The sequence below is a fragment of the Anguilla anguilla genome, chromosome 10 (genome assembly GCF_013347855.1).
Source record: "Anguilla anguilla isolate fAngAng1 chromosome 10, fAngAng1.pri, whole genome shotgun sequence".
Classification (NCBI taxonomy): Eukaryota; Metazoa; Chordata; class Actinopteri; order Anguilliformes; family Anguillidae; genus Anguilla; species Anguilla anguilla.
Window position 1 is genome coordinate 26,648,811 of NC_049210.1, and position 24,971 is coordinate 26,673,781.

Sequence of the window (24,971 nt, forward strand, 5' to 3'; positions counted from 1 at the left end):
TATTTCACACATTAATCTTTATTATATGTTCATCTAAGATACATTTTCTAATAAAGCATGACACGATTAAAGGTAAACACAAATAGTTTTAGTAGTTTAGGTCCCAGTGTTATCTCAGACCATCTAAAATGCTACATCTCTTCTCATTTAGCCATTATTATGTATATCTGCTTGAATATTTAGGATTGTCGCCTTGCTGCATGACTCCTTTTGGCATGGCTACTGGTGATGGAGCACATGGCCTGTCATTCCTCCGTAGAATTCAAAAGTAAAAACATAGAATTCACTGACTTCCTCGTAATGGCAGGGTCACCAGGACCAAAGGAATTAAAGCAGCCCCAAAAAATGACACTCCCATCACCATGCATAATGATAGGTATGGTGTTATAATTGTGGATGACAATGCAATGACAGTGTGAATAACACACCTCTTGTTATGGTCAAAACTATCAAGTTTCAACTCACATTCAAAATTATGTCAGTAGTCCACTGGAAGAATATTTTCTGGACCAGTATATCAAAAGTTGATCAAAAAAGGGTGTATTTTTCGGCAAAAACAATCATTTTGAAGTGGTGTCTTATAGATAGCCAATATTGTTTCATGTTCTTTCGTGCAAAATTTTGATATCAAATGGCAGGCATAGATGTGAATGAATGACTTATATGTGAGTAACTTGGAATTTTGTACGTTGAAAACGTGTTTTTCGTTGGATCTGAATATAGCCAACATGCTATACAACGACAATTTCATGGTTTTAAGGTTTTTCATTTGAGAAGCAAAGCACTTTTCAGACTGTCACTAAGCACTTGGTTTGCGGTATCTAAGGTCCAGAAGGAAGAATTTGCATTGTGAAACTTTTTTTTTGTTTTTTTTAAACAGGCCAAATTAGAGTAAGTAGGCTAGGCCTAACTGGCAAATCTTTTTTTAAATCGAATATAAATTTAACGCAACAGTGACAAAACGAATAAACGGTCCCTTCTCTCGCTGGCAGCGAACCAATCTAAAAAATATATAATAATAATAATAATAATAATAATAATAATAATAATAATAATAATAAATTATTATTATTATTATTATTATTATGTCCTTAATCGACGTTTCAGTCTGTGCCGCCATTTCGGCATTTTTGCAGAAATTCAGCTGTATCACTTTAAACTTTGTTCGTCTAGATTATTCCAGGCAATAGCCCCTCCTTCCTTACATTCTTCCGAAGATCTGCCATTTTCAGGACGGGTGATCTGGATAAATAGGTAATGAATTCAAATCGAGTTTATGAAAATAGTATTTTAATCACTACTGCACTTAAATTAATATACCTTCAATGGACGTCGTGTATGGGTTAAATATTTACAGACAATACCGACACTTAGCCTATGTTAAGACAGGGTTCAGGGATCCTTGTCCAGTGTAGAAGCACAATAGCAGGATTCAGGAATTCTTACGAGAGTTCACACAAACTAAATGAAGCACCACTTAGAAAATCAGTCTTTTGAAACATCGAAAACTGGTGTTTTCATTTAGCTAGCCATGTAGGCCAATACTGTAGTGAGATTAATTCAGTTCTTTAGAGTCACGAACTGCGTTCAATTTGTCTGCATCACGAACCTACGTAAGACATGCTCTGAAACAACCGGTAGTTCACTAAACGCATCCGTATCTATTGGTGTGGTTAATTTTAAAGATGATATGTTTATTTATGCCTTGTAACACCTAACAATAATGCAGTTGTGGAGAATTCATGCATGGCTAGGGGGTAGCGTGGTGGTGGTGCAGTATGTCTCAGAAGTTTATTGCCAGATTTATACTCTCTCATTTTCGACACTACAAACCAATGCTGGTATGGATGCAGCATTGGTTAGTAGTGTTGAAAATGAGAGTATAAATCTGGCAATAAACTTCTGAGACATACTGCACCACCACCACGCTACCCCTAGCCATGCATTAATTCTCCACAACTGCATTATTATACAGTACTGTGCAAAAGTCCTAGGCACTCTAAGATTTTTAAATATAATATATAGTATATATTTGGTCTTAGATGTTTATTTTTTGTTTTCTGCATTAGTGTGTAAGGAGAAAAGAGCAAATTTGATATTTCCAAACGTGAATTTTACAAAAAATTAGATTTTACAGATACATTTTTGTATTTTGTTAAATAAAGTAATATTTTAAGTAATAGACTACTTTTCAGATAAAAACTTGATCAAGGGTCTCTGGGATTACCTGGAAAAAAAAATCTGCAGAAGAACTGTGGCAAGTTCTCCAAAATGCTTGGAACAACCTACCAGCCATTTTTCTTATAAAACTGCCGGGCAGTGTACCTAAGAGGATTGATGTAGTTTTAAAGGCGAAGGGTGGTCACACCAAACATTGATTTTATTTAGTTTTTAACTATTTACTGCTCTTTATATTCTTTTTTTTTTTCAATATTTATAACCTTTCATTTCATTATTTTTGAAAGGATCTTAGCTGTACAGCATTTTTTTTTACAGTTGCCTAAGACTTTTGCACAGTACTGTATATGTATATATATATATATAGAATCTAGTTAGGCCTATGTAAATTTCGAATTCTGTTCTTTTTTAATAAGCCAGTAAAATCAGTTGTTTTTATGAATATCTCTGGGACCATTGTAATGACATTATTAAATTCTGTGATCTGTTTTATTAACAAAAGACTTATGAGACATCAGTTGGTTGTTTTAACCTATTTTTATTCTTGATTTCTTTTTCTTTTCTCTCAATTTGTAATCGCCAGTTGTACTTATAGGCCCATCCTCCATCAATTTGTGGAGCACAGACAAGCACTGTACTGCCAGTTACAGCTTCTTTAGACTTCACAGAATACCAGTTGAACTGCACAGCCATTACACTGGAGTAGTACACTTCATGTGCAGCTGGTGCAGGCAGAAGAGTTGCAGAATCATGAGATGAGGACAATTCCTGATGACTGAAACCCTTTATTTGACCATTTATAATTGAGGGCGGTGGTTCTGGCGTCATACTGTATACTGATGAATTGTCTCATCAGAATAGGCCATCTGGCGGCCCATTATGTGCCTTTTGATCAAACAGCACATTTTAAGGTATGTGATTGTTTATCTTTTCCCCACAGACCTGGTGAACCATGGCTCAGAATCAGGTTATCTTGCAGTTTCACTTTTCCACTTTTGGGGAGTCCATGCTGCAGAAGATGAACACATTGCGCAGACAGAGTCGGTTCTGTGATGTCACAGTACGGATCAATGATTTGGAGGTGCTAGGTCATAAGGTGGTGTTTGCAGCTGGGTCACCATTTCTGAGGGACCAGTTTTTCCTTCAGGACTCTCGGGAGGTACATATCTCAATACTGCAGGATGCAGAGGTTGGGCACAGGCTTCTTCTCTCCTGCTACACAGGGACCCTGGAGTTCCCAGAGCTGGAGCTTGTGAATTATCTCACTGTAGCCAGTTTCCTACAGATGGGCCACATTGTGGAACAATGCACTCAAGCCTTGGATAAATTCATCAAGCCCCATGTGGGATTTGAAGTGCAGTCTACTAGACCCTCTTCACATGAAAGTGGGCAGGAACCTCTCAGTGTGGAGACAGACAATGAAGAGGAGGGCAATGGCAAAGATGATGATGAAGTGATAATTAAACGGTCTCCCCTTCCTAGACAGATTAGAGATCAGGTTCATGGGGAAGAGAGCTCCATCACCATAGTGAAGGTAGAATCTGTGTGTGACAAAGTGTCTGAAACGGGTAACAGCCTGCAAGGCCAGTTCTCCAGTCCAGGTCAGGCTGTCTCAATGCATTCCCCTGAGCCACAGCACTCACTCATCAACTCCACAGTGGACACCCGGTCAGGTGAAATGCCTGTATTGCCCTTGCAGGGGTACACATTTAACCCTACAGCCCCTCTTCCAGGGAAAAGCACCCTTGGGGGACATTTGAGGAGTACAGATAAGGGCCTGCAGTGGTATCACCAGTGCCCAAAGTGTGCCCGGGTCTTCCGCCAGTTGGAGAACTATGCCAACCACCTCAAGATGCACAAGCTCTTCATGTGCCTTCTATGTGGCAAGACTTTCACACAGAAGGGCAACTTGCACCGGCACATGCGTGTCCATGCTGGAATCAAGCCCTTCCAGTGCAAGATCTGTGGGAAAACTTTTACCCAGAAGTGCTCTCTGCTAGATCACCTCAATCTGCACAGTGGAGACAAGCCCCACCGCTGTAATTACTGTGACATGGTGTTTGCTCATAAACCTGTCCTCCGAAAACATCTCAAACAAATTCATGGCAAGAACAGCTTTGATAATGCCAAGGAGCGCAGCCTACTTGAGGGCACCAATGACTTTGAGTAAGGGCTCCAGGACTGCAGTAAGCCTGTTGTAATGGAGGATAAAACGTAGTTCAGGGTTTGACTATGATGGCACACTTACCAGCTTTGGTAAATTGTTCTAATTATTAATTTTAATTGTATTGGTGTATGTTTAATTTATCGTCAGTTCCAAAGAGAGATAATTAGATTATTGTCTAGTGTTGTTTGAATTTAAACCTTATAAAATAAATATTAAGACTTTTCACACAGACATGGACATATGGCTTATTTGATTTTTCCTAGAATGACAGAAACATGAACAGCAGAATAGAAGCCATCATGTGATGTTTTGGAGGAAAAGTCCATTTGCTAATTTATCTGATAATATTGTACAAATGCTTCTGGAGCCAATCATTATTTTTAATACAATGAATTTCTGAACATGCTGAAATCTTTAAATTTCCCCCTCATTATGTCTTGTAAATTGTCATTTAAATGAATGTGCACTTATTTGTACAAAAGCATATTTGTGAACAGCCTACATATTTTCCCTTTTGTAGAAATACCTCGTACTTCGTATATGAAAACCAAAAATATGTTACCAGTTTCCGTGTCTATTGTAAAATTTGCTCGTGAAATGTTGAATCTGCATGTGTGCATTCAGTGACATATGTCAACAAACATTGCCCCTTTTATTTTTTGATTTTGAGACTTTTCTCACACAGTTTGTGCAGTCCAGTTCACACACAAATAGCTGGCTGTCTAATTCTTCTCTGGTTGAGGTGGTGCTCAACCTAGGACTAGTATATGGCAGCGGTGAGAGACCAAAGACACAGGTTGGTAACTAATGTTAGTTTAGTTTTATGCAGCTAACTGCTGTGAGGTGATGTGACCTTTCTAGTTAGCTAAAGTACCCATCGGCCAGCTAACAACCTGCAGTTCATAAGATTCTTATTGTTTCTCTTTCATAAATAATGGATTTGTGATGATCATATAAGAATAGTTAACTTCATTTATACCACATTCTTCTCAGATGGTAAGATGAGAAACACAGTTACAAGTTACATTAAATAATTTAGGAAACATTGAGTAGAATTGCTTTGGAATAGCGCTTGTTTAATTTGTGTGATGTTTGTTGTAACTTGGCCTTATTTTGACAGCAGGCCTATATTTTACAGGTTTTAATGAAAGGCTTGTAGTCAGTGCTTTGTATGCGTGAGTATCTTTTTGTACATTTAAAATGTGTTTTGGTTGAGAATTTATTTTTCTACTGTGTGTAACTGATAATAATAATGCATATAAATGAATCATAAGATAATTACATCTGGAGAAAGATATGCATACACATACACAGCCTACAAGTTAAACTGTAGCCTATAACTGTTAGTTGGGGTTTGGGTAACTTATAGCAGTAGCTTAGGTGGGTGAATTTCATGATCGGTGACTGCAAAGACAATGATAACGCTGTTATAAATATAGTTTCCCCCCATTATTATGCCCTGAAGTGACCTTTTTTAAAAAATGCTTTTAGAGAAGTAATTCTCTACTTGCACTAAAGTTGTTAGCAAATAGTGTGGACTGACATAGTTTTCAAGCAGAATGTCCAGTTTTCAAATCATTTGTACATGTCAGGCTTTGTGGTCCTGACCAGACAATATAATGGGTAATTTATGGAGTAAATTTATTGGTAGTTTGTAATGAATTGGCATGTCTGTGACTGGTTTAATTAAGCTGTGGAACTAAGTAGCCAGCCAGCTGTATGAAATAAACAAATGTGGAAAGTTAGCCGGCTACACCATGTTTTGGTTAACAGTAGTGTAACGACTTGCAAATTGAAGTCTGAGCTTTTATAGCCTACCTTGTAATGTTAGTCATGCAGCTATCGGAGTCATACAATGATATTATGTGGGGTTTGTGCGTGAAATAATAAAGAATGCATTTAGATGAAATATGAGTTTCCCACAAAGATTAATTTCATTTTTGGGCAATTATTATTAGCTAGCAAGCAAGCTAGCTTCAATTCCACAGAGAACCAAGATGGCAACCACAACGTTTGTACAACGTTGAAAACCTGTGTATTAGTGTTCTGTAATTGGCTACTTTGATCAGATTTTGTAATTCGAAGATTCAGCTAAATGTCCAATGGGAAGAATTATTTATTTTGGTGCTGGACCATTTGTGACAGGAGACCAGGTGTTTTCCGTGAAGCTCATAAACTCCAGTGGTTACTCAAGGTATTGCAGTTTAATAAGCCTCTGGTGCCAAAAAGCTAATTTCCCTATTAAAGTCCATTCAAAAATATGAATTCACCCTGGGCAAATCAAATTATTTTGGACAGTCCTTTTAAGCTGTAAGATATCTTCACATTGAGTCCCACAGAAGAAAATATAAGATTAATTGAATTCCAATTTGGTCCGCATGGTTTTACGTCACAGTGCACGCAACTGCTTAAACGTGCACACCCGCGCATGAAGGAGTATGAGACAATAATTGACTCATCAATACTGAAAAGGGTTGAACTGAGCGCTGCACAGAACCCCTGTATCAGAATACGTAGAACATTAAATCTTGACCTAGGATTACATGAATCCACCGCCGTTACTGTTTTGATTATATTGTTATTTTGATATTATTACTATTAATATTACTAATAATAGTTACCTGCCATAACTGTCTTGTGCCCATTTTTCATGGTGATCAGTCGTGATGAATAAATAAATGATTAGTAATAAAGCTGGAATATGTTGCTTAAATTAAGACGCTGATATGCTGATTCCACCATATTATTTTGACTACATTTTCATTCTGATATTGCTACTAATGGCCTACTATCATTAAAAAATGTTATACTATTTCTGTCTTTGCATGATGATGGTGCTGATGATGATGAGTAATCACATTAAAAATAAATAGGCCAACATACATTTTTCAAAAATCTAAAAGCTTTATTTAATTTGTCCTTAAATTATTTTTCAGACAATGCTATGGTGCTGATTAAGGTGAAGTGGTGATGATGAAGATGATAAACATGTCAGTTGCAAAGATGGCGATTGTATGAATATGAAATAATACATAATCCTAATTTATCAAGAGTTTACGTAATTTTTGTGTTTTACACATGTATTTATTATTTCCTGGCTACTTCATAGTTCAGTGCGCTCAGAAATAGACTGACCATTACGACAGTGTTTGTAGAGTGCCACTGTTATTGAACGCTTAGCCTATTGCCAAATGCTGGGAGAAACAAAGTGTGATAGCGTCGGCCTATACTGATTCTGAAATATCCTTGTCAGTTGTTGCAATCAGATACTTGACTGCCCCTTTCAGCAGTGTTGCCCAGCACTCATTCTGCATTATGGTAACATCAGGGACAAAAGCTCCATCAAAGATTCAAACCTCACCACCCCACAACCCCTGTCATACATTATTTTCTAATGAAGAGACAGCCAGCCGTGGTTTATTTTGTACATGTAATCAAAATAGGCTATATTTTAGTGTACTTATTGAAATTGTAATAAGTACATGTTTCAGTATACTTCCTACAAATATACTTTAATACCACATAAAATACAGCAAAAATTAACTTTTGCAACTTTAAACTTTAAACTAATAATTATTGACACATAATGTCAATAAATATGCTTAAGCACATTAAGAAATACACTCCTGGGCAAAAAAATGGGCCAAGCCCAAAATGGAAAAAATTAAAGTAATAATCTCAAAGATTTTCATTAAAATAAGTGTCTTTTAAGTCACTATCTATCGCTGTATTGGGTAACACAATGGTGATTGAGCCTATTTTTATATTAATTTATACTATTCTTATTATCACAATTCATGATTAAAAAACTTGGTGTCTGTGGCGACATTCCCGGGAAAAATTCACAAGCGGCGCACAGTTAGTGACGCGTTTTTCATCACCCATCAGTGGTTGGTCCGCCAGAGAGGGTAGGCGGAACTAACGCAACAGGCTCACTCTTCAACTCACTTGTATGTGAGCGGCGTACAGTTTTTTCTGGTGTCTGCATGCATTACAATAACAGAGAAAGGGGGGGTTGGGGGAGTTATGGAACCCTAAAAAGTTTTTGTGTAACATGAGAAATCATATTATTTGTTGATGTAGATTTGGTATTACATTTAATGACAATGTAACTTTACTAAATTACATAGCTATTTGCACAGCTAACGCTAGCTTCCAGACCATGTCAAGAAAGACAACATTAGTTTAGACAACGTTGCGCACAGTATCCATCTCTCATATCAGGTAACGTTGCGTTAGCTAGCTAGCTAATGTACTTAACACAATCTAATGTCGGCTAACAATGAGAAAAAAACGCTAGCTAACGCTACCGACTGGTACCGACCTCGCAAACCGTCTCTCGAATGCAATGCTACCTTGTTGCAGCATTGCAGTGTAGCTGACTTAAGGCCAGTTCAGATCAATGATTCGCAACGAGACTGGGTGCAACTTGCAAAATTCCAAGATGTCTGATTGTAAACATTCTAAAACTGCACTTGGCAATTTGACAAGGACGGTCTTTTAAAACCTCAGGGCAGGCAATGGCTCTGCTACTAGCCAGTTCACACCGCTGCAATTTTCTCTGCAACATTCTAAAGCCGTTTCGCCTCGTTGCGAATCATTGATCTGAACTAGCCTTAATGTTACCGTTATTTACATTGTCATCGAGTTCATCAATATATTAGAATGATCGGAATAAAGCCGATGTATGTGGAGCAGAGCCGGGTCTGATTTCTGAAGACGTCATGCAGGAGAAAACGAAATAAAAGAATACAGCAGTATGGATTAGCATTCTTATTATTTTATTATGCTTCCTCATATGTTCCTTCAACCTTTATGCCCTTTTTGATGAAATTTCCTTTGTTTTTGTTTTATTCTTCTTGTTCTGATTGCTAATTTAACACCCAGCTCAGCTTTATTCTCGAACAGTTTAGCTAGCAAAACCAGAAACACCAGGGGTAACATTTTGCAAGGCAGTTGTATCAAAAATACCACACAACAATCATTCACGAAAAAGACTGCTTATTGTGCACGAGATACATAATTGCACGAGCCACAGCGAATCCCGCAAATTCTTTTCTGCACTGTAAAGATGTTCATACCGGGCAAAAGGTGGATAAAGAACGTTTGCAGAAATTGATCATCACTAATTCTACCCCAGGTTTGCTACGGCATTTTAACCCGGCTCGGCAGTGTAAAGACATCTTGAGTTAGCCTAATGTTGGACAACGAATGAGTATGTACATAACGTTACTTTTATAACAACCGTTTCTATTCAGTAAATAGTAAGTGTTATAGTTGGCGTGCCAACTGACTGACATCACACAGGCGACACTGGTTGGATCCGGTTGGATCTATGGGAAGTGAGGTCCAAAAACACACCTGAAATTACCGCTTCTCGCTATTGGCACCGCCATAGAGAACGAAACTGAGGCAGTTGCTAGGTGGTTATTATCGAGTTCTAGGCTGTTGCTATGGTGTTCTAGGTGGTTGCTATGGACTGGTAGGCAGTTGCTAGGGTATTGCTCGGGGGTTGTTATGGAGTTCTAGGTTGCTAGGTCTTTACTGAGTCCAATGACGCGACCCATAATTCTCTATGACGAACGGTTCAAAAGTTATGAAATATCAAACATCGACCAATCAGGATAGGGGGCGAGGCTGATCTACACTAATACTCAAAGGACTCTCTACCATGTCCAATGAGGCATTGCACAATTTGCCCCATACAGATGAATTCCCAGTGTTCAAAGCCAGAGAGAGACCAGGGTACAGCTGCTAGAAGACAGAGCATTGTGACATCACAAGGGTGAGAGGCCAGCATTGTGACATCACAAGGGTGAACATTCCGCCATTCATTCTCTATGGGAAAAAAACTTTTTTTTCCCCCCGGAAAAAGTGGAATTTCTCAAAAACCGTGCACTGAAACTTTCCACAAAGTAATAGCACACCATTCCCGATGAAGCCGCTCGATTTGACATATTGCACATGCATGTGGTGTGAAATCTCTGGGAGGAGTAGCGGTCCAAAAAAAGGGTGGAAAGAAAGAAATAATAACTAGACAATTCCTGCAGAAATTGTGAAGTGTGGTTGCCGCCAACGCAAAGTCGACTTAGTGCTGAACGGAGTGAACAGTTTCTGTAGCATGAGCAGAGACATAGTATGGTATACATGATATAACATCACGGCAACGAGTTCATTTGCAACACACGTATTCAGAGCTAAATTAACCCTTCATCAATACTTGAGATCAGTGTTTTACTCACGGTATGCTGTGACGAGTGACGGCGAATCACAAAGCTAGCTGGCCAGTTCAGAGGGTCTTGGAAAAACCCTATATCTACACTGCGCGACCGCACCATTTTAAAAAGCAAGACAGGTCTAGGGAGATTAATCTGATTGATTGATGTTTTTACGTTAAGTTCAGCTCATTTTTACCATTCAACTAAAAACATTTAACTGGGCTGCAATTCAGAGTTTAATCTGTTACCTTAGATACCAACTCATAGACAGAGGATAGTCTATTACCTGTTAGCCTCAATGCAGTTATAAAGAGACCAAAGTGTCCAACTCGCTGGAATATAAAACGGTACTACAAAAGTAAAATGTGACATATTATACATAGTTAGAAAGCTTATTGTATCACCTGTTGGATCGATGAAGTGTAGATAAAGCCAGTTTGTTCTACAAAGTTACAGAACATTCAATGCAGTATGTGTGGTATTACAAGCTGACGTCTTTTTCTGGAGTAAGACCGGACCTGAAGCTGCTGCACACGTGCTGTTGACGGCGTTGTTGCACATTTTAGTAAAGTCTGGCTTGTTTGAAAATTCGTTTATTCAGTAGCTGAGAGCATAAGCTTTCTAACCAGGTATAACAGCACGTCTATTTTTGGTTTTTTAATATCGTTTTTTTAGGTCAACCGAAAGCTATGTCATCATGTCATTGAACGTATTCGCTCTTTGTTAGCACTAGCATGCAAATACGCAAAGTCTGGCTTGTTTGAAAATTCGTTTATTCAGTAGCTGAGAGCATAAGCTTTCTAACCAGGTATAACAGCACGTCTCTTTTTGTTTTTTTAATATCGTTTTTTTAGGTCAACCGAAAGCTATGTCATCATGTCATAGAACGTATTCGCTCTTTGTTAGCACTAGCATGCAAATACGCAAAGTCTGGCTTGTTTGAAAATTCGTTTATTCAGTAGCTGAGAGCATAAGCTTTCTAACCAGGTATAACAGCACGTATATTGTTGGTTTTTTAATATCGTTTTTTTAGGTCAACCGAAAGTGCTCTCATTATCGCATTAAAGCCATTCACTGTTTGTTAGCACTAGCATTCTAAGACGCTGCATGTGACGAAACGTCGTCAACGAATTAGCGTAATGTCTCGTGAAATACTATTATTATTGAGGACTTCTGATTTTGCCTAAGCCATATGTTTGTTGATATACCTAGCTGACAGCGTTTTCATTTGTAATTTTTCATTTTGAATATCGTTCTTTCACTTCCGCAATCAGCTATTTCCTATCCTGCCTGCTGAGACCGTAGAGCTGACCGCATCACATGTGCAAAGCCGACCAATGCTGTAACTTCACCGTTCGCATATGAATGACGTCACCTTCTCCATTCATCTCTATGGGGAAAAATTGGGCATAAAAATTAATATTTCTCAAAAACCGTGCAGCGAAACTTTCCACAAAGTAATAGCACACGATTCCCAAAGAAGCCGGTCATTTTGACATATGGCACGTGTATGTGGTGTGAAAACTCTGGGAGGAGTAGGGGTCCAAAAAATGGGTGGAATAATAATAATAATAACGAGACAATTCCTGCAGAAATTGTGAAGTGTGGTTGCCGCCAACGCAAAGTCGACTTTGTGCTGAACGGAGTGAACAGTGGTAGGTAGTTGCTATGATGTCTGAGGCAGTTGCTAGGGTGTTGCTAGGTGGTTCTATGGAGTTCTAAGTGTTTTCATGGAATTCTAGGCGGTCGCTAGGGTGGTGCTAAGTGGTTGCTATGGAGTTTCCGGTGGTTGCTATTGAGCTCCAGGTGGTTGCTAGGGCATTGCTAGGTGGTTGCTAGGGTATGCTAAGTGGTTGGTAGGTGGGTGCTATGGAGTTCTAGGCGGTTGCTAGGGTGTTGCTAGGCAGTTAATATGGTGTTCCAGGTGGTTGCTAGGGTGTTGCTAGGTGGTTGCTATGGTGTTCCAGGTGGTTGCTAGGGTGTTGTTAGGTGGTTGCTATGGAGTTCATGGCGGTTGCTATGGTGTTGCTAGGTGGTTGCTAGGGTGTTGCTAGGTGGTTGCTATGGAGTTCTAGGCGGTTGCTATGGTGTTGCTAGGTGGTTGCTATGGAGTTCTAGGCCGTTGTTAGGGTGTTGCTAGGTGGTTGCTATGGAGTTCTAGGTGGTTGCTAGGGTGTTGCTAGGTGGTTGCTATGGAGTTCTAGGCACTATGGTGTTGCTAGGTGGTTGCTAGGGTGTTGCTAGGTGGTTGCTATGGTCCAGGTCTCACAGAGACCTGGATCACACCAGAAAACTCTGCCACTCCTGCTGCCCTCTCATCCTCCTACTCCTTCTCCCACACCCCCCGGCGATCTGGCCGTGGTGGTGGTACTGGTCTACTGATCTCCCCCACCTGGAAATTCTCTGTTCTCCCCCTCCCTGACCTGTCCATATCCACTTTTGAATTCCATCCTGTCTCTATCACCTACCCTGCTAACCTTTATATTGTTGTTATTTATCGCCCCCCGGGGCCCCTGGGAAGCTTCCTGGATGAGCTAGACACCCTGCTCAGCTCCTTCCCTGAGGACGGCACCCCGCTGATCCTCCTTGGAGATTTTAACATCCACCTAGAAGCCTCCCAGTCTGCTGCCTTCCTACCACTACTTCACTCCTTTGACCTCTCCCTACAACACTCTCCTCCAACCCACAAGGCAGGCAACCTCCTAGACCTGATCTTCCTGAGGACCTGCTCCAGCTCCAATCTTACGGTTACCCCCCTGCATACGTCTGACCATCATTTCATCTCCTTCTCCCTCCCCCTCTCTCCACACCCTCCCTCTCCCCCTCCCATCCCCACTGTCACTGTCCGCCGTAACCTCCGCTCCCTATCACCCTCTTCTCTTGCTCACAGAGTGACTGCTTCCCTCCCCACTCTTCAATCATTTTCCAAGCTCCCCACTAACTCTGCATCCTCCACCCTGACGTCATCTCTCTCCTCAGCACTCGACTCCCTATGCCCCTTCGTCCCTAGGCCAGCACGTTCATCCCCTCCCAGTCCATGGATGTCTGACATCCTGCGCACCTCCAGGGCCACCCTCCGCGCTGCTGAGAGGAAGTGGGCCAAATCCAGGGACCCATCTGACCTCTCAGCCTATCAGTCTCTCCTGAAAGAGTTCTCTTCTTCTGTCACTGCCGCTAAGGCAAAATTCTACCAAACCAAAATTCATAACTCAATTTCTAACCCTCGTCAACTTTTCTCTATTTTCTCTTCTCTCCTCAGCGTGCCACCTCCTCCACCCCAGTCTTCCTTCACTGCAGATGACTTTGCAGCATTCTTTGACGAAAAGATTGCAGACATCCGCAGCACCTTTGCCCCCTCTGCGTCCTCCGCCCCCTCTGCGTCCCCCGCCCCCTCTGCGTCCTCCGCCCCCTCTGCGTCCTCCGCCCCCTCTGCGTCCTCCGCCCCCTCCGCGTCCTCCGCGTCCTCCGCGTCCTCCGCGTCCTCCGCGTCCTCCGCGTCCTCTGCGTCCTCTGCCCCCTCTGCGTCCTCCGCCCCCTCTGCGTCCTCCGCCCCCTCTGCGTCCTCCGCCCCCTCTGCGTCCTCCGCCCCCTCTGCGTCCTCCGCCCCCTGTTTCTCCACATTTTCTCTCCTCTCAGAGACTGAAGTCTCCCAGCTTCTGCTCACCCACCGCCCTACCACCTGCACCCTCGACCCTATCCCCTCATCTCTCCTTCAAACAATCACACCAGACATCCTCCCTTTTGTCGCCTCCCTCGTGAACTCATCCCTATCTTCTGGATGTTTCCCCTCATCCTTCAAGAAGGCCCACATCACCCCGCTGCTGAAGAAACCCACACTAGATCCTTCAGTCATTCAGAACTAGCGCCCGGTATCTCTCCTCCCTTTCCTATCCAAAGCACTCGAACATGCTGCATCTAACCAGCTCTCTGCTTTCTTCTCTGAGAACAACCTGCTTGATCCCCACCAGTCTGGCTTCAGGCCTGGCCACTCGACTGAGACTGCACTCCTCTCGGTCAGTGAGTCACTCCATGCCGCACGAGCAGCCTCCCTCTCCTCTGTCCTGATCCTTTTAGACCTCTCCGCTGCATTTGACACTGTGGACCACTCTACCCTCCTGTCCTCCCTGGCAGCATCAGGGATCCGCGGCACAGTCCTTGACTGGATTGAGTCCTACCTCTCTGACCGCTCCTTCCAGGTTGCCTGGGCGGGTAAGGTATCACCACCCCGTCCCCTCACCACTGGAGTTCCCCAGGGCTCAGTCCTTGGTCCCCTTCTCTTCTCCATGTACACCAGATCCCTTGGCCCTGTAATATCTGCCCATGGCTTGTCCTATCATTCCTATGCCGACGACACGCAACTCTTTCTCTCCTTCTCCCCATCGGACACACAGGTCCCCGCCCGCATCTCCGCTTGCCTGAGGGACATACAGAGCTGGATGGACAATCACCACCTGAAGCTCAACCCGGGAAAGACGGAGCTAATCTTTATTCCTGCCCTATCCTCTCCCCTCCTCGACTTTTCCATTTCCTTAGGGGACACCGTAGTGACATCATCACCCTGCGCCAAGAATCTCGGAGTGATGATGGACAACAGGCTGTCCCTCTCCAACAACATTGCAGCAGTAACCCGGGCATGCAGATTTTTCCTATACAATATCCGCAGAATCCGCCCCTTTCTCACCACCTACTCAACCCAGCTCCTGGTCCAAGCAATGGTTCTATCCCGCCTGGACTACTGCAACTCTCTTCTGGCTGGACTACCGGCATCTGCCACCAGACCCCTGCAGCTCATCCAGAATGCTGCGGCTCGTCTGGTCTTCAACCTCCCCAGACACTCCCACGTAACTCCCCTGCTCACTACCCTCCACTGGCTGCCTGTTATAGCTCGCATCAAATTCAAAACATTGGTTCTAGCATACCAGGCAGTCAAGGGATCAGCTCCAGCATACCTTCACAAGATTTTCAAACCCTACATGCCAGCCAGATCCCTCCGTTCTGCTACCTCAGGACGCCTAGCACCTCCCCCTCTTCGCACCTGCACTTCCAGAACACGTCTCCTGTCTGTTCTGGCCCCACGATGGTGGAATGACCTCCCTGTGGAGGTCAGAACAGCTGAGACTGTGACCCATTTCAAACGACGACTGAAGACCCACCTCTTCAGGCTGCACCTCTCCCCATCCCTCCCTTCCCCCCCTGTAAATGACTAAACTTAGGGGTGTAACTAGGCAGCTGTTTAATAGGTGACTTAGTTGATACGCCAGTCTTAACGACTACTTGTATTTTTATTTATTTTTATTTTTCCATAGATTGCGTTGTTGCCGTTCTCGTTGTTAGTGTTAATCACTTTAACCACCAGGGTCCAAGTTGAACTATCCGGTTGTTCCCTGTACTTGGACCGGTACTTCTCTCTAGGGGTTTCGTCATACTTGTTCCTGGTTATGGTTATACACTTTGTTGTACGTCGCTCTGGATAAGAGCGTCTGCCAAATGCCTGTAATGTAATGTAATGTAATCTATGGAGTTCTAGGTGGTTGCTAGGGGGTTGCTAGGGTATTCTAAGTGGTTTCTAGGATGTTGCTAGGTGGTTGCTATGGAGTTCTAGGCGGTTGCTATGGTGTTGCTAGGTGGTTGCTATGGAGTTCTAGGCCGTTGCTAGGGTATTGCTAGGTGGTTGCTATGGAGTTCTAGGCGGTTGCTATGGTGTTACTAGGTGGTTGCTATGGAGTTCTAGGTGGTTGCTAGGGTGTTGCTAGGTGGTTGCTATGGAGTTCTAGGTGGTTGCTAGGGTGTTGCTAGGTGGTTGCTATGGAGTTATAGGCGGTTGCTAGGGTGTTGCTAGGCTGTTATGGTGTTCCAGTTGGTTGCTAGGTGGTTGCTATGGAGTTCTAGGTGGTTGCTAGGGTGTAGCCAGGCATTTGCTATGGTGTTCCAGGTTGTTGCTAGGGTGTTGCTAGGCAGTTGTTATGGTGTTCCAGCTTGTTGCTGGATGGTTGCTATGGTGTTCCAGGTGGTTGCAAGGGTGTTGTTAGGTGGTTGCTATGGAGTTCTAGATGGTTGCTATGGTGTTGCTAGGTGGTTGCTATGGTGTTCCAGGTGGTTGCTAGGGTGTTGCTAGGTGGTTGCTATGGTGTTCCAGGTGGTTGCTAGGGTGTTGCTAGGTGGTTGCTATGGAGTTCTAGGTGGTTGCTATGGTGTTGCTAGGTGGTTGCTATGGAGTTATAGCCAGTTGTTTGGGTGTTGCTAGGCATTTGCTATGGTGTTCCAGGTGGTTGCTAGTGTGTTGCTACGTGGTTGCTATGGAGTTTTAGGTGGTTGCTAGGGGGTTTCTAGGGCATTCTAAGTGGTTGCTAGGATGTTGCTAGGTGGTTGGTATGGTATTCCAGGTGGTTGCTAGTGTGTTGCTAGGTGGTTGCTATGGGGTTCTTGGTTGTTGCTAGGGTGTTGCTAGGCATTTGCTATGGAGTTATAGGCGGTTGCTAGGGTGTTGCTAGGGTATTCTGGGTGTTTGCTAGGATGTTGCTAGGTGGTTGCTACGGAGTTATAGGCAGATGCTAGGGTGTTGCTAGGCAGTTGTTATGGTGTTCCAGGTGGTTGCTAGGGTGTTGCTAGGTGGTTGCTATGGTGTTCCAGGTGGTTGCTATGGAGTTCTAGGTGGTTGCTATGGTGTTGCTAGGTGGTTGCTTTGGAGTTATAGGTGGTTGCTATGGTGTTGCTAGGTGGTCGCTATGGAGTTCTAGGCCGTTGCTAGGGTGTTGCTAGGTGGTTGCTATGGAGTTCTAGGTGGTTGCTAGGGTGTTGCTAGGTGGTTGCTATGGAGTTCTAGGTGGTTGCTATGGTGTTGCTAGGTGGTTGCTATGGAGTTCTAGGCGGTTGCTAGGGTGTTGCTAGGTGGTTGCTATGGTGTTCCAGGTGGTTGCTAGGGTGTTGCTAGGTGGTTGCTATGGTGTTCCAGGAGGTTGCTAGGGTGTTGCTAGGTGGTTGCTATGGAGTTCTAGGTGGTTGCTATGGTGTTGCTAGGTGGTTGCTTTGGAGTTCTAGGTGGTTGCCAGGGTGTTGCTAGGGTGTTGCTAGGTGGTTGCTATGGAGATCTAGGCGGTTGCTATGGTGTTGCTAGGTGGTTGCTATGGTGTTCCAGGTGGTTGCTTGGGTGTTGCTAGGTGGTTGCTATGGTGTTCCAGGTGGTTGCTAGGATGTTGCTAGGTGGTTGCTATGGAGTTCTAGGTGGTTGCTAGGGTGTTGCTAGGTGGTTGCTATGGAGTTCTAGGCGGTTGCTATGGTGTTGCTAGGTGGTTGCTATGGCGTTCTAGGCGGTTGCTAGGGTGTTGCTAGGTGGTTGCTATCGAGTTCTAGGTGGTTGCTAGGGGGTTGCTAGGGTATTCTAAGTGGTTTCTAGGATGTTGCTAGGTGGTTGCTATGGAGTTCTAGGCGGTTGCTATGGTGTTGCAAGGCGGTTGCTATGGAGTTCTAGGCCGTTGCTAGGGTGTTGCTAGGTGGTTGCTATGGAGTTCTAGGTGGTTGCCAGGGTGTTGCTAGGTGGTTGCTATGGAGTTCTAGGCGGTTGCTAGGGTGTTGCTAGGTGGTTGCTATGGAGTTCTAGGTGGTTGCTAGGGTGTTGCTAGGGTATTCTAAGTGGTTTCTAGGATGTTGCTAGGTGGTTGCTATGGAGTTCTAGGCGGTTGCTATGGTGTTGCAAGGCGGTTGCTATGGAGTTCTAGGCCGTTGCTAGGGTGTTGCTAGGTGGTTGCTATGGAGTTCTAGGTGGTTGCCAGGGTGTTGCTAGGGTGTTGCTAGGTGGTTGCTATGGAGTTCTAGGCGGTTGCTATGGTGTTGCTAGGTGGTTGCTATGGAGTTCTAGGTGGTTGCTAGGGTGTTGTTAGGTTGTTGCTATGGAGTTCTAGGTGGTTGCTAGGGTGTTGCTAGAGGGTTGCTAGGGTATTCTAGGTGGTTGCTAGGATGTTGCTAGGTGGTTGCTATGGAGTTTTAGGCGGTTGCTAGGGTGTTGCTAGGCAGTTGTTATGGTGTTCCGGGTGGTTGCTAGGGTGTTGCTAGGTCGTTGCTATGGTGTTCCCTGTGGTTGCTAGGGTGTTGCTAGGCAGTTGTTATGGTGTTCCAGATTGTTGCTAGGGTGTTGCTAGGTGGTTGCTATGGTGTTCCAGGTGGTTGCTAGGGTGTTGCTAGGTGGTTGCTATGGTGTTCTAGGTGGTTACTATGCTGTTGCTAGGTGGTTGCTATGGCGTTATAGCCGGTTGCTAGGGTGTTGCCAGGCATTTGCTATGGTGTTCCAGGTGTTTGCTAGTGTGTTGTTAGGTGGTTGCTATGGAGTTCTAGGCCGTTGCTAGGGTGTTCTAGGTGGTTGCTAGGGTGTTGCTAGGGGGTTGCTATTGAGTTCTAGGCGGTTGCTAGGTCTTTACTGAGTCCAATGACGCGACCCATAGTTCTCTATGACAAACGGTTTAAAACTTATGAAATATCAAACATCGGCCAATCAGGAAGGGGGGCAAGGCTGATCTACACCAATGGACAAAGGACTCTCTACTATGTCCAATGAGGCATTGTACAATTTGTGGGCAATTTTTCCCCATAGAGATGAATGGCAGAATGTTCAAATCTAGAGCGAGACCAGAGTACTGCTGCTAGAAGACAGGGCTTTGTGGCATCACAAGGGTGAGAAGACAGAGCATTGTGACATCACAAGGGTGAACATTCCGCCATTCATTCCCTATGGGGAAAAATTGCCCACAAAAATTCAAATTTTTCAAAAACTGTGCAACCAATCTTTCCACAAAGTAATAGCACACCATTCCCGATCAAGCCGCTCGATTTGACATATTGCACGTGTATGTGGTGCGAAAACTCTGGGAGGAGTAGCGGTCCAAAAAATGGGTGGAAAGAAATAATAATAACTAGACAATTCCAGCAGAAATTGTGAAGTGTGGTTGCCGCCAACGCAAAGTCGACTTTGTGCTGAACGGAGTGAACAGTGGTAGGTAGTTGCTATGATGTCTGAGGCAGTTGCTAGGGTGTTGCTAGGTGGTTCTATGGAGTTCTAAGTGGTTTCATGGAATTCTAGGCGGTCGCTAGGGTGGTGCTAGGTGGTTGCTATTGAGCTCCAGGTGGTTGCTAGGGCATTGCTAGGTGGTTGCTAGGGTATGCTAAGTGGTTGCTAGGATGTTGCTAGGTGGTTGCTATGGAGTTCTAGGTGGTTGCTAGGGTGTAGCAAGGCAGTTGTTATGGTGTTCCAGGTGGTTGCTAGGGTGTTGCTAGGTGGTTGCTATGGAGTTATAGTCGGTTGCTAGGGTGTTGCTAGGCATTTGCTATGGAGTTATAGGCAGTTGCTAGGGTGTTGCTAGGGTATTCTAGGTGGTTGCTAGTATGTTTCTAGGTGGTTGCTATAGTGTTGCTAGGCAGTTGTTATGGTGTTACAGGTGGTTGCTAGGGTGTTGCTAGGTGGTTGCTATGGTGTTCCAGGTGGTTGCTAGGGTGTTGCTAGGTGGTTGCTATGGAGTTCTAGGTGGTTGCTATGGTGTTGCTAGGTGGTTGCTTTGGTGTTATAGCTGGTTGCTAGGGTGTTGCTAGGCATTTGCTATGGTGTTCCAGGTGGTTGCTAGTGTGTTGTTAGGTGGTTGCTATGGAGTTCAAGGTTGTTGCTAGGGGGTTGCTAGGTTATTCTAAGTGGTTGCTAGGATGTTGCTAGGTGGTTGCTATGGAGTTATAGGCGGTTGCTAGGGTGTTGCTATGCAGTTGCTATGGTGTTCCAAGTGGTTGCTAGGGTGTTGCTAGGTGGTTGCTATGGTGTTCTAGGTCGTTGCTAGGGTGTTGCCAGGTGGTTGCTATGGAGTTATAGGCGGTTGCTATGGTGTTGCTAGGTGGTTGCTAGGGTGTTGCTAGGTGGTTGCTATGGAGTTCTAGGCGGTTGCTATGGTGTTGCTAGGTGGTTGCTATGGAGTTCTAGGCCGTTGCTAGGGTGTTGCTAGGTGGTTGCTATGGAGGTCTAGGTGGTTGCTAGGGTGTTGCTAGGTGGTTGCTATGGAGTTCTAGGCGGTTGCTATGGTGTTGCTAGGTGGTTGCTATGGAGTTCTAGGTGGTTGCTAGGGTGTTGCTAGGGGGTTGCTAGGGTATTCTAGGTGGTTGCTAGGATGTTGCTAGGTGGTTGCTATGGTGTTGCTAGGCAGCTGTTATGGTGTTCTAGATTGTTGCTAGGATGTTGCTAGGTGGTTGCTATGGTGTTCCAGGTGGTTGCTAGGGTGTTGCTAGGTGGTTGCTAGGGTATTCTAAGTGGTTGCTAGGATGTTGCTAGGTGGTTGCCATGGAGTTTTAGGTGGTTGCTAGGGTGTTGCTAGGCAGTTGTTATGGTGTTCCAGGTGGTTGCTAGTGTGTTGTTAGGTGGTTGCTATGGAGTTCTAGGCCATTGCTAGGGTGTTCTAGGTGGTTGCTAGGGTGTTGCTAGGCATTTGCTACGGTGTTCCTATGCTAGGTGGTTCCTATGCTAGGTGGTTCCTATGGAGTTCTAGGCGGTTGCTATGGTGTTGCTAGGTAGTTGCTAGGGTGTTGCTAGGTGGTTGCTAAGGTGTTGCTAGGTGGTTGCTATGGAGTTCTAGGCCGTTGCTAGGGTGTTGCTAGGTGGTTGCTATGGATGTCTAGGTGGTTGCTAGGGTGTTGCTAGGTGGTTGCTATGGAGTTCTAGGCGGTTGCTATGGTGTTGCTAGGTGGTTGCTATGGAGTTCTAGGTGGTTGCTTGGGTGTTGCTAGGGGGTTGCTAGGGTATTCTAGGTGGTTGCTAGGATGTTGCTAGGTGGTTGCTATGGTGTTGCTAGGCAGCTGTTATGGTGTTCCAGATTGTTGCTAGGATGTTGCTAGGTGGTTGCTATGGTGTTCTAGGTGGTTGCTAGGGTGTTGCTAGGTGATTGCTAGGGTAATCTAAGTGGTTGCTAGGATGTTGCTAGGTGGTTGCTATGGAGTTTTAGGCGGTTGCTAGGGTGTTGCTAGGCAGTTGTTATGGTGTTCCAGGTGGTTGCTAGTGTGTTGTTAGGTGGTTGCTATAGAGTTCTATGCCGTTGCTAGGGTGTTCTAGGTGGTTGCTAGGGTGTTGCTAGGCATTTGCTACGGTGTTCCTATGCTAGGTGGTTCCTATGGAGTTCTAGGCGGTTGCTATGGTGTTGCTAGGTGGTTGCTAGGGTGTTGCTAGGTGGTTGCTATGGTGTTGCTAGGTGGTTGCTATGGAGTTCTAGGCCGTTGCTAGGGTGTTGCTAGGTGGTTGCTATGGAGTTCTAGGTGGTTGCTAGGGTGTTGCTAGGTGGTTGCTATGGAGTTCTAGGCGGTTGCTATGGTGTTGCTAGGTGGTTGCTATGGAGTTCTAGGCAGTTGCTAGGTTGTTGCTAGGTGGTTGCTATGGAGTTCTAGGTGGTTGCTAGTGTGTTGCTAGGTCGTTGCTATGGTGTTCCATGTGGTTGCTAAGGTGTTGCTAGGCAGTTGTTATGGTGTTCCAGATTGTTGCTAGGATGTTGCTAGGTGGTTGCTATGGTGTTCCAGGTGGTTGCTAGGGTGTTGCTAGGTGGTTTCTAGGGTATTCTAAGTGGTTGCTAGGATGTTGCTAGGTGGTTGCTATGGAGTTTTAGGCGGTTGCTAGGGTGTTGCTAGGCAGTTGTTATGGTGTTCCAGATTGTTGCTAGGGTGTTGCTAGGTGGTTACTATGGTTTTCCAGGTGGTTGCTAGGGTGTTGCCAGGTGGTTGCTATGGTGTTCTAGATGGTTGCTATGGTGTTGCTAGGTATTTGCTATGGCGTTATAGCCGGTTGCTAGGGTGTTGCCAGGCATTTGCTATGGTGTTCCAGGTGGTTGCTAGTGTGTTGTTAGGTGGTTGCTATGGAGTTCTAGGCCGTTGCTAGGGTGTTCTAGGTGGTTGCTAGGGTGTTGCTAGGGGGTTGCTATGGAGTTCTATGCGGTTGCTAGGTCTTTACTGAGTCCAATGACGCGACCCATAGTTCTCTATGACAAACGGTTCAAAAGTTATGAAAAATCAAACATCGGCCAATCAGGAAGGGGGGCGAGGCTGATCTCCACCAATGGACAAAGGACTCTCTACCATGGCCAATGAGGCATTGCACAATTTGTGGGCAATTTTTCCCCATAGAGATGAATGGCAGAATGTTCAAATCTAGAGAGAGACCAGAGTACTGCTGCTAGAAGACAGACCATTGTGACATCACAAGGGTGAGAAGACAGAGCATTGTGACATCACAAAGGTGAACATTCCGCCATTCATTCTCTATGGGAAAAATTGCCCACAAAAATTCAAATTTTTCAAAAACCGTCCACCCAAACTTTCCAAAAAGTAATAGCACACCATTCCCGATCAAGCCGCTCGATTTGACATATTGCACGCGTATGTGGTGTGAAAACTCTGGGAGGAGTAGCGGTCCAAAAAATGGGTGGAATAATAATAATAATAATAACTAGACAATTCCTGCAGAAATTGTGAAGTGTGGTTGCCGCCAATGCAAAGTCGACTTTCTACTGAAAAGAGTGAACAGTGGAAGGTAGTTGCTATGATGTTCTGGTGGTGACTTTGGTCTTTTAGGTGGTGTCAAGGGTGTTGCTAGGATGTTGCTATGGAGTTTTAGGCTGTTGCTACGGTGTTGATAGGTGGTTCTATGGAGTTCTAGGCGGTTGCTAGGGTGTTGCTAGGCAGTTATAGTGTTCCAGTCTGTTGCTAGGATGTTGCTAGGTGGTTGCTATGGAGTTATAGGTGGTTGCTAGGGTGTTGCTAGGCAGTTGTTATGGTGTTCCAGCTGGTTGCATGGGTGTTGCTAGGTGGTTGCTATGGTGTTCCACGTGGTTGCCAGGGTGTTGCTCGGTGGTTGCTATGGAGTTCTAGGCCGTTGCTAGGGTGTTGCTAGGTGGTTGCTATGGAGTTCTAGGTGGTTGCTAGGATGTTGCTAGGTGGTTGCTATGGAGTTCTAGGCAGTTGCTATGGTGTTTCTAGGTGGTTGCTATGGAGTTCTAGGCGGTTGCTAGGGTGTTGCTAGGTGGTTGCTATGGAGTTCTAGGTGGTTGCTAGGGTGTTGCTAGGTGGTTGCTATGGAGTTCTAGGCCGTTGCTAGGGTGTTGCTAGGTGGTTGCTATGGAGTTCTAGGCCGTTGCTAGGGTGTTGCTAGGTGGTTGCTATGGAGTTCTAGGTGGTTGCTAGGTGGTTGCTATGGAGTTCTAGGTGGTTGCTATGGTGTTGCTAGGTGGTTGCTATGGAGTTCTAGGCCGTTGCTATGGTGTTGCTAGGTGGTTGCTATAGAGTTCTAGGTGGTTGCTAGGGTGTTGCTAGGTGGTTGCTAGGGTGTTGCTAGGCAGTTGTTATGGTGTTCCAAGTGGTTGCTAGAGTGTTGCTAGGTGGTTGCTATGGTGTTCCAGGTGGTTGCTAGGGTGTTGCTAGGTGGTTGCTATGGAGTTCTAGGTGGTTGCTATGGTGTTGCTAGGTGGTTGCTATGTAGTTCTAGGCGGTTGCTAGGGTGTTGCTAGGTGGTTGCTATGGAGTTCTAGGTGGTTGCTAGGGTGTTGCTAGGTCGTTGCTATGGTGTTCCATGTGGTTGCTAGGGTGTTGCTAGGCAGTTATGGTGTTCCAAGTGGTTGCTAGGGTGTTGCTAGGTGGTTGCTATGGAGTTCTAGGCAGTTGCTATAGTGTTGCTAGGTGGTTGCTAGGGTGTTGCTAGGTGGTTGCTATGGAGTTTTAGGCGGTTGCTATGGTGTTGCTAGGTGGTTGCTAAGGAGTTCTAGGCCGTTGCTAGGGTGTTGCTAGGTGGTTGCTATGGAGTTTTAAGTGGTTGCTAGGGTGTTGCTCGGTGGTTGCTATGGAGTTCTAGGTGGTTGCTAGGGTGTTACTAGCTGGTTGCTATGGTGTTCCAAGTGGTTGCTAGGGTGTTGCTAGGCAGTTATGGTGTTCCAAGTGGTTGCTAGGGTGTTGCTAGGTGGTTGCTATGGTGTTCCAGGTGGTTGCTAGGGTGTTGCTAGGTGGTTGTTATGGAGTTCTAGGCGGTTGCTATGGTGTTGCTAGGTGGTTGCTATGGAGTTCTAGGCGGTTGCTAGGGTGTTGCTAGGTGGTTGCTATGGAGTTCTAGGTGGTTGCTAGGGTGTTACTAGGCAGTTATGGTGTTCCAAGTGGTTGCTAGGGTGTTGCTAGGTGGTTGCTATGGAGTTCTAGGCAGTTGCTATGGTGTTGCTAGGTGGTTGTTAGGGTGTTGCTAGGTGGTTGTTATGGAGTTTTAGGTGGTTGCTATGGTGTTGCTAGGTGGTTGCTAAGGAGTTCTAGGCCATTGCTAGGGTGTTGCTAGGTGGTTGCTATGGAGTTCTAGGTGGTTGCTAGGGTGTTGCTAGGTGGTTGCTATGTAGTTCTAGGCGGTTGCTAGGGTGTTGCTAGGTGGT

The 24,971-nt window shown here is 44.7% G+C and overlaps 1 protein-coding gene across 1 annotated transcript; it reads left to right on the plus strand.

Moving 5' to 3' along the window:
• Nucleotides 1-1,070: 1,070 nt before the first annotated feature.
• zbtb26 (zinc finger and BTB domain containing 26) lies at nucleotides 1,071-7,058 on the plus strand. Its single transcript, XM_035380030.1, has 2 exons — nucleotides 1,071-1,254; nucleotides 3,119-7,058. The coding sequence occupies exon 2, from the start codon at nucleotides 3,131-3,133 to the stop codon at nucleotides 4,346-4,348; it is 1,218 nt and encodes a 405-aa protein (XP_035235921.1). The 5' UTR covers nucleotides 1,071-1,254; nucleotides 3,119-3,130; the 3' UTR covers nucleotides 4,349-7,058.
• Nucleotides 7,059-24,971: the final 17,913 nt, after the last annotated feature.

Bases quoted from the DNA above. Each gene is read 5' to 3' on its own strand.
- zbtb26 (XM_035380030.1), top strand. From the start codon at position 3,131: ATGGCTCAGAATCAGGTTATCTTGCAGTTTCACTTTTCCACTTTTGGG.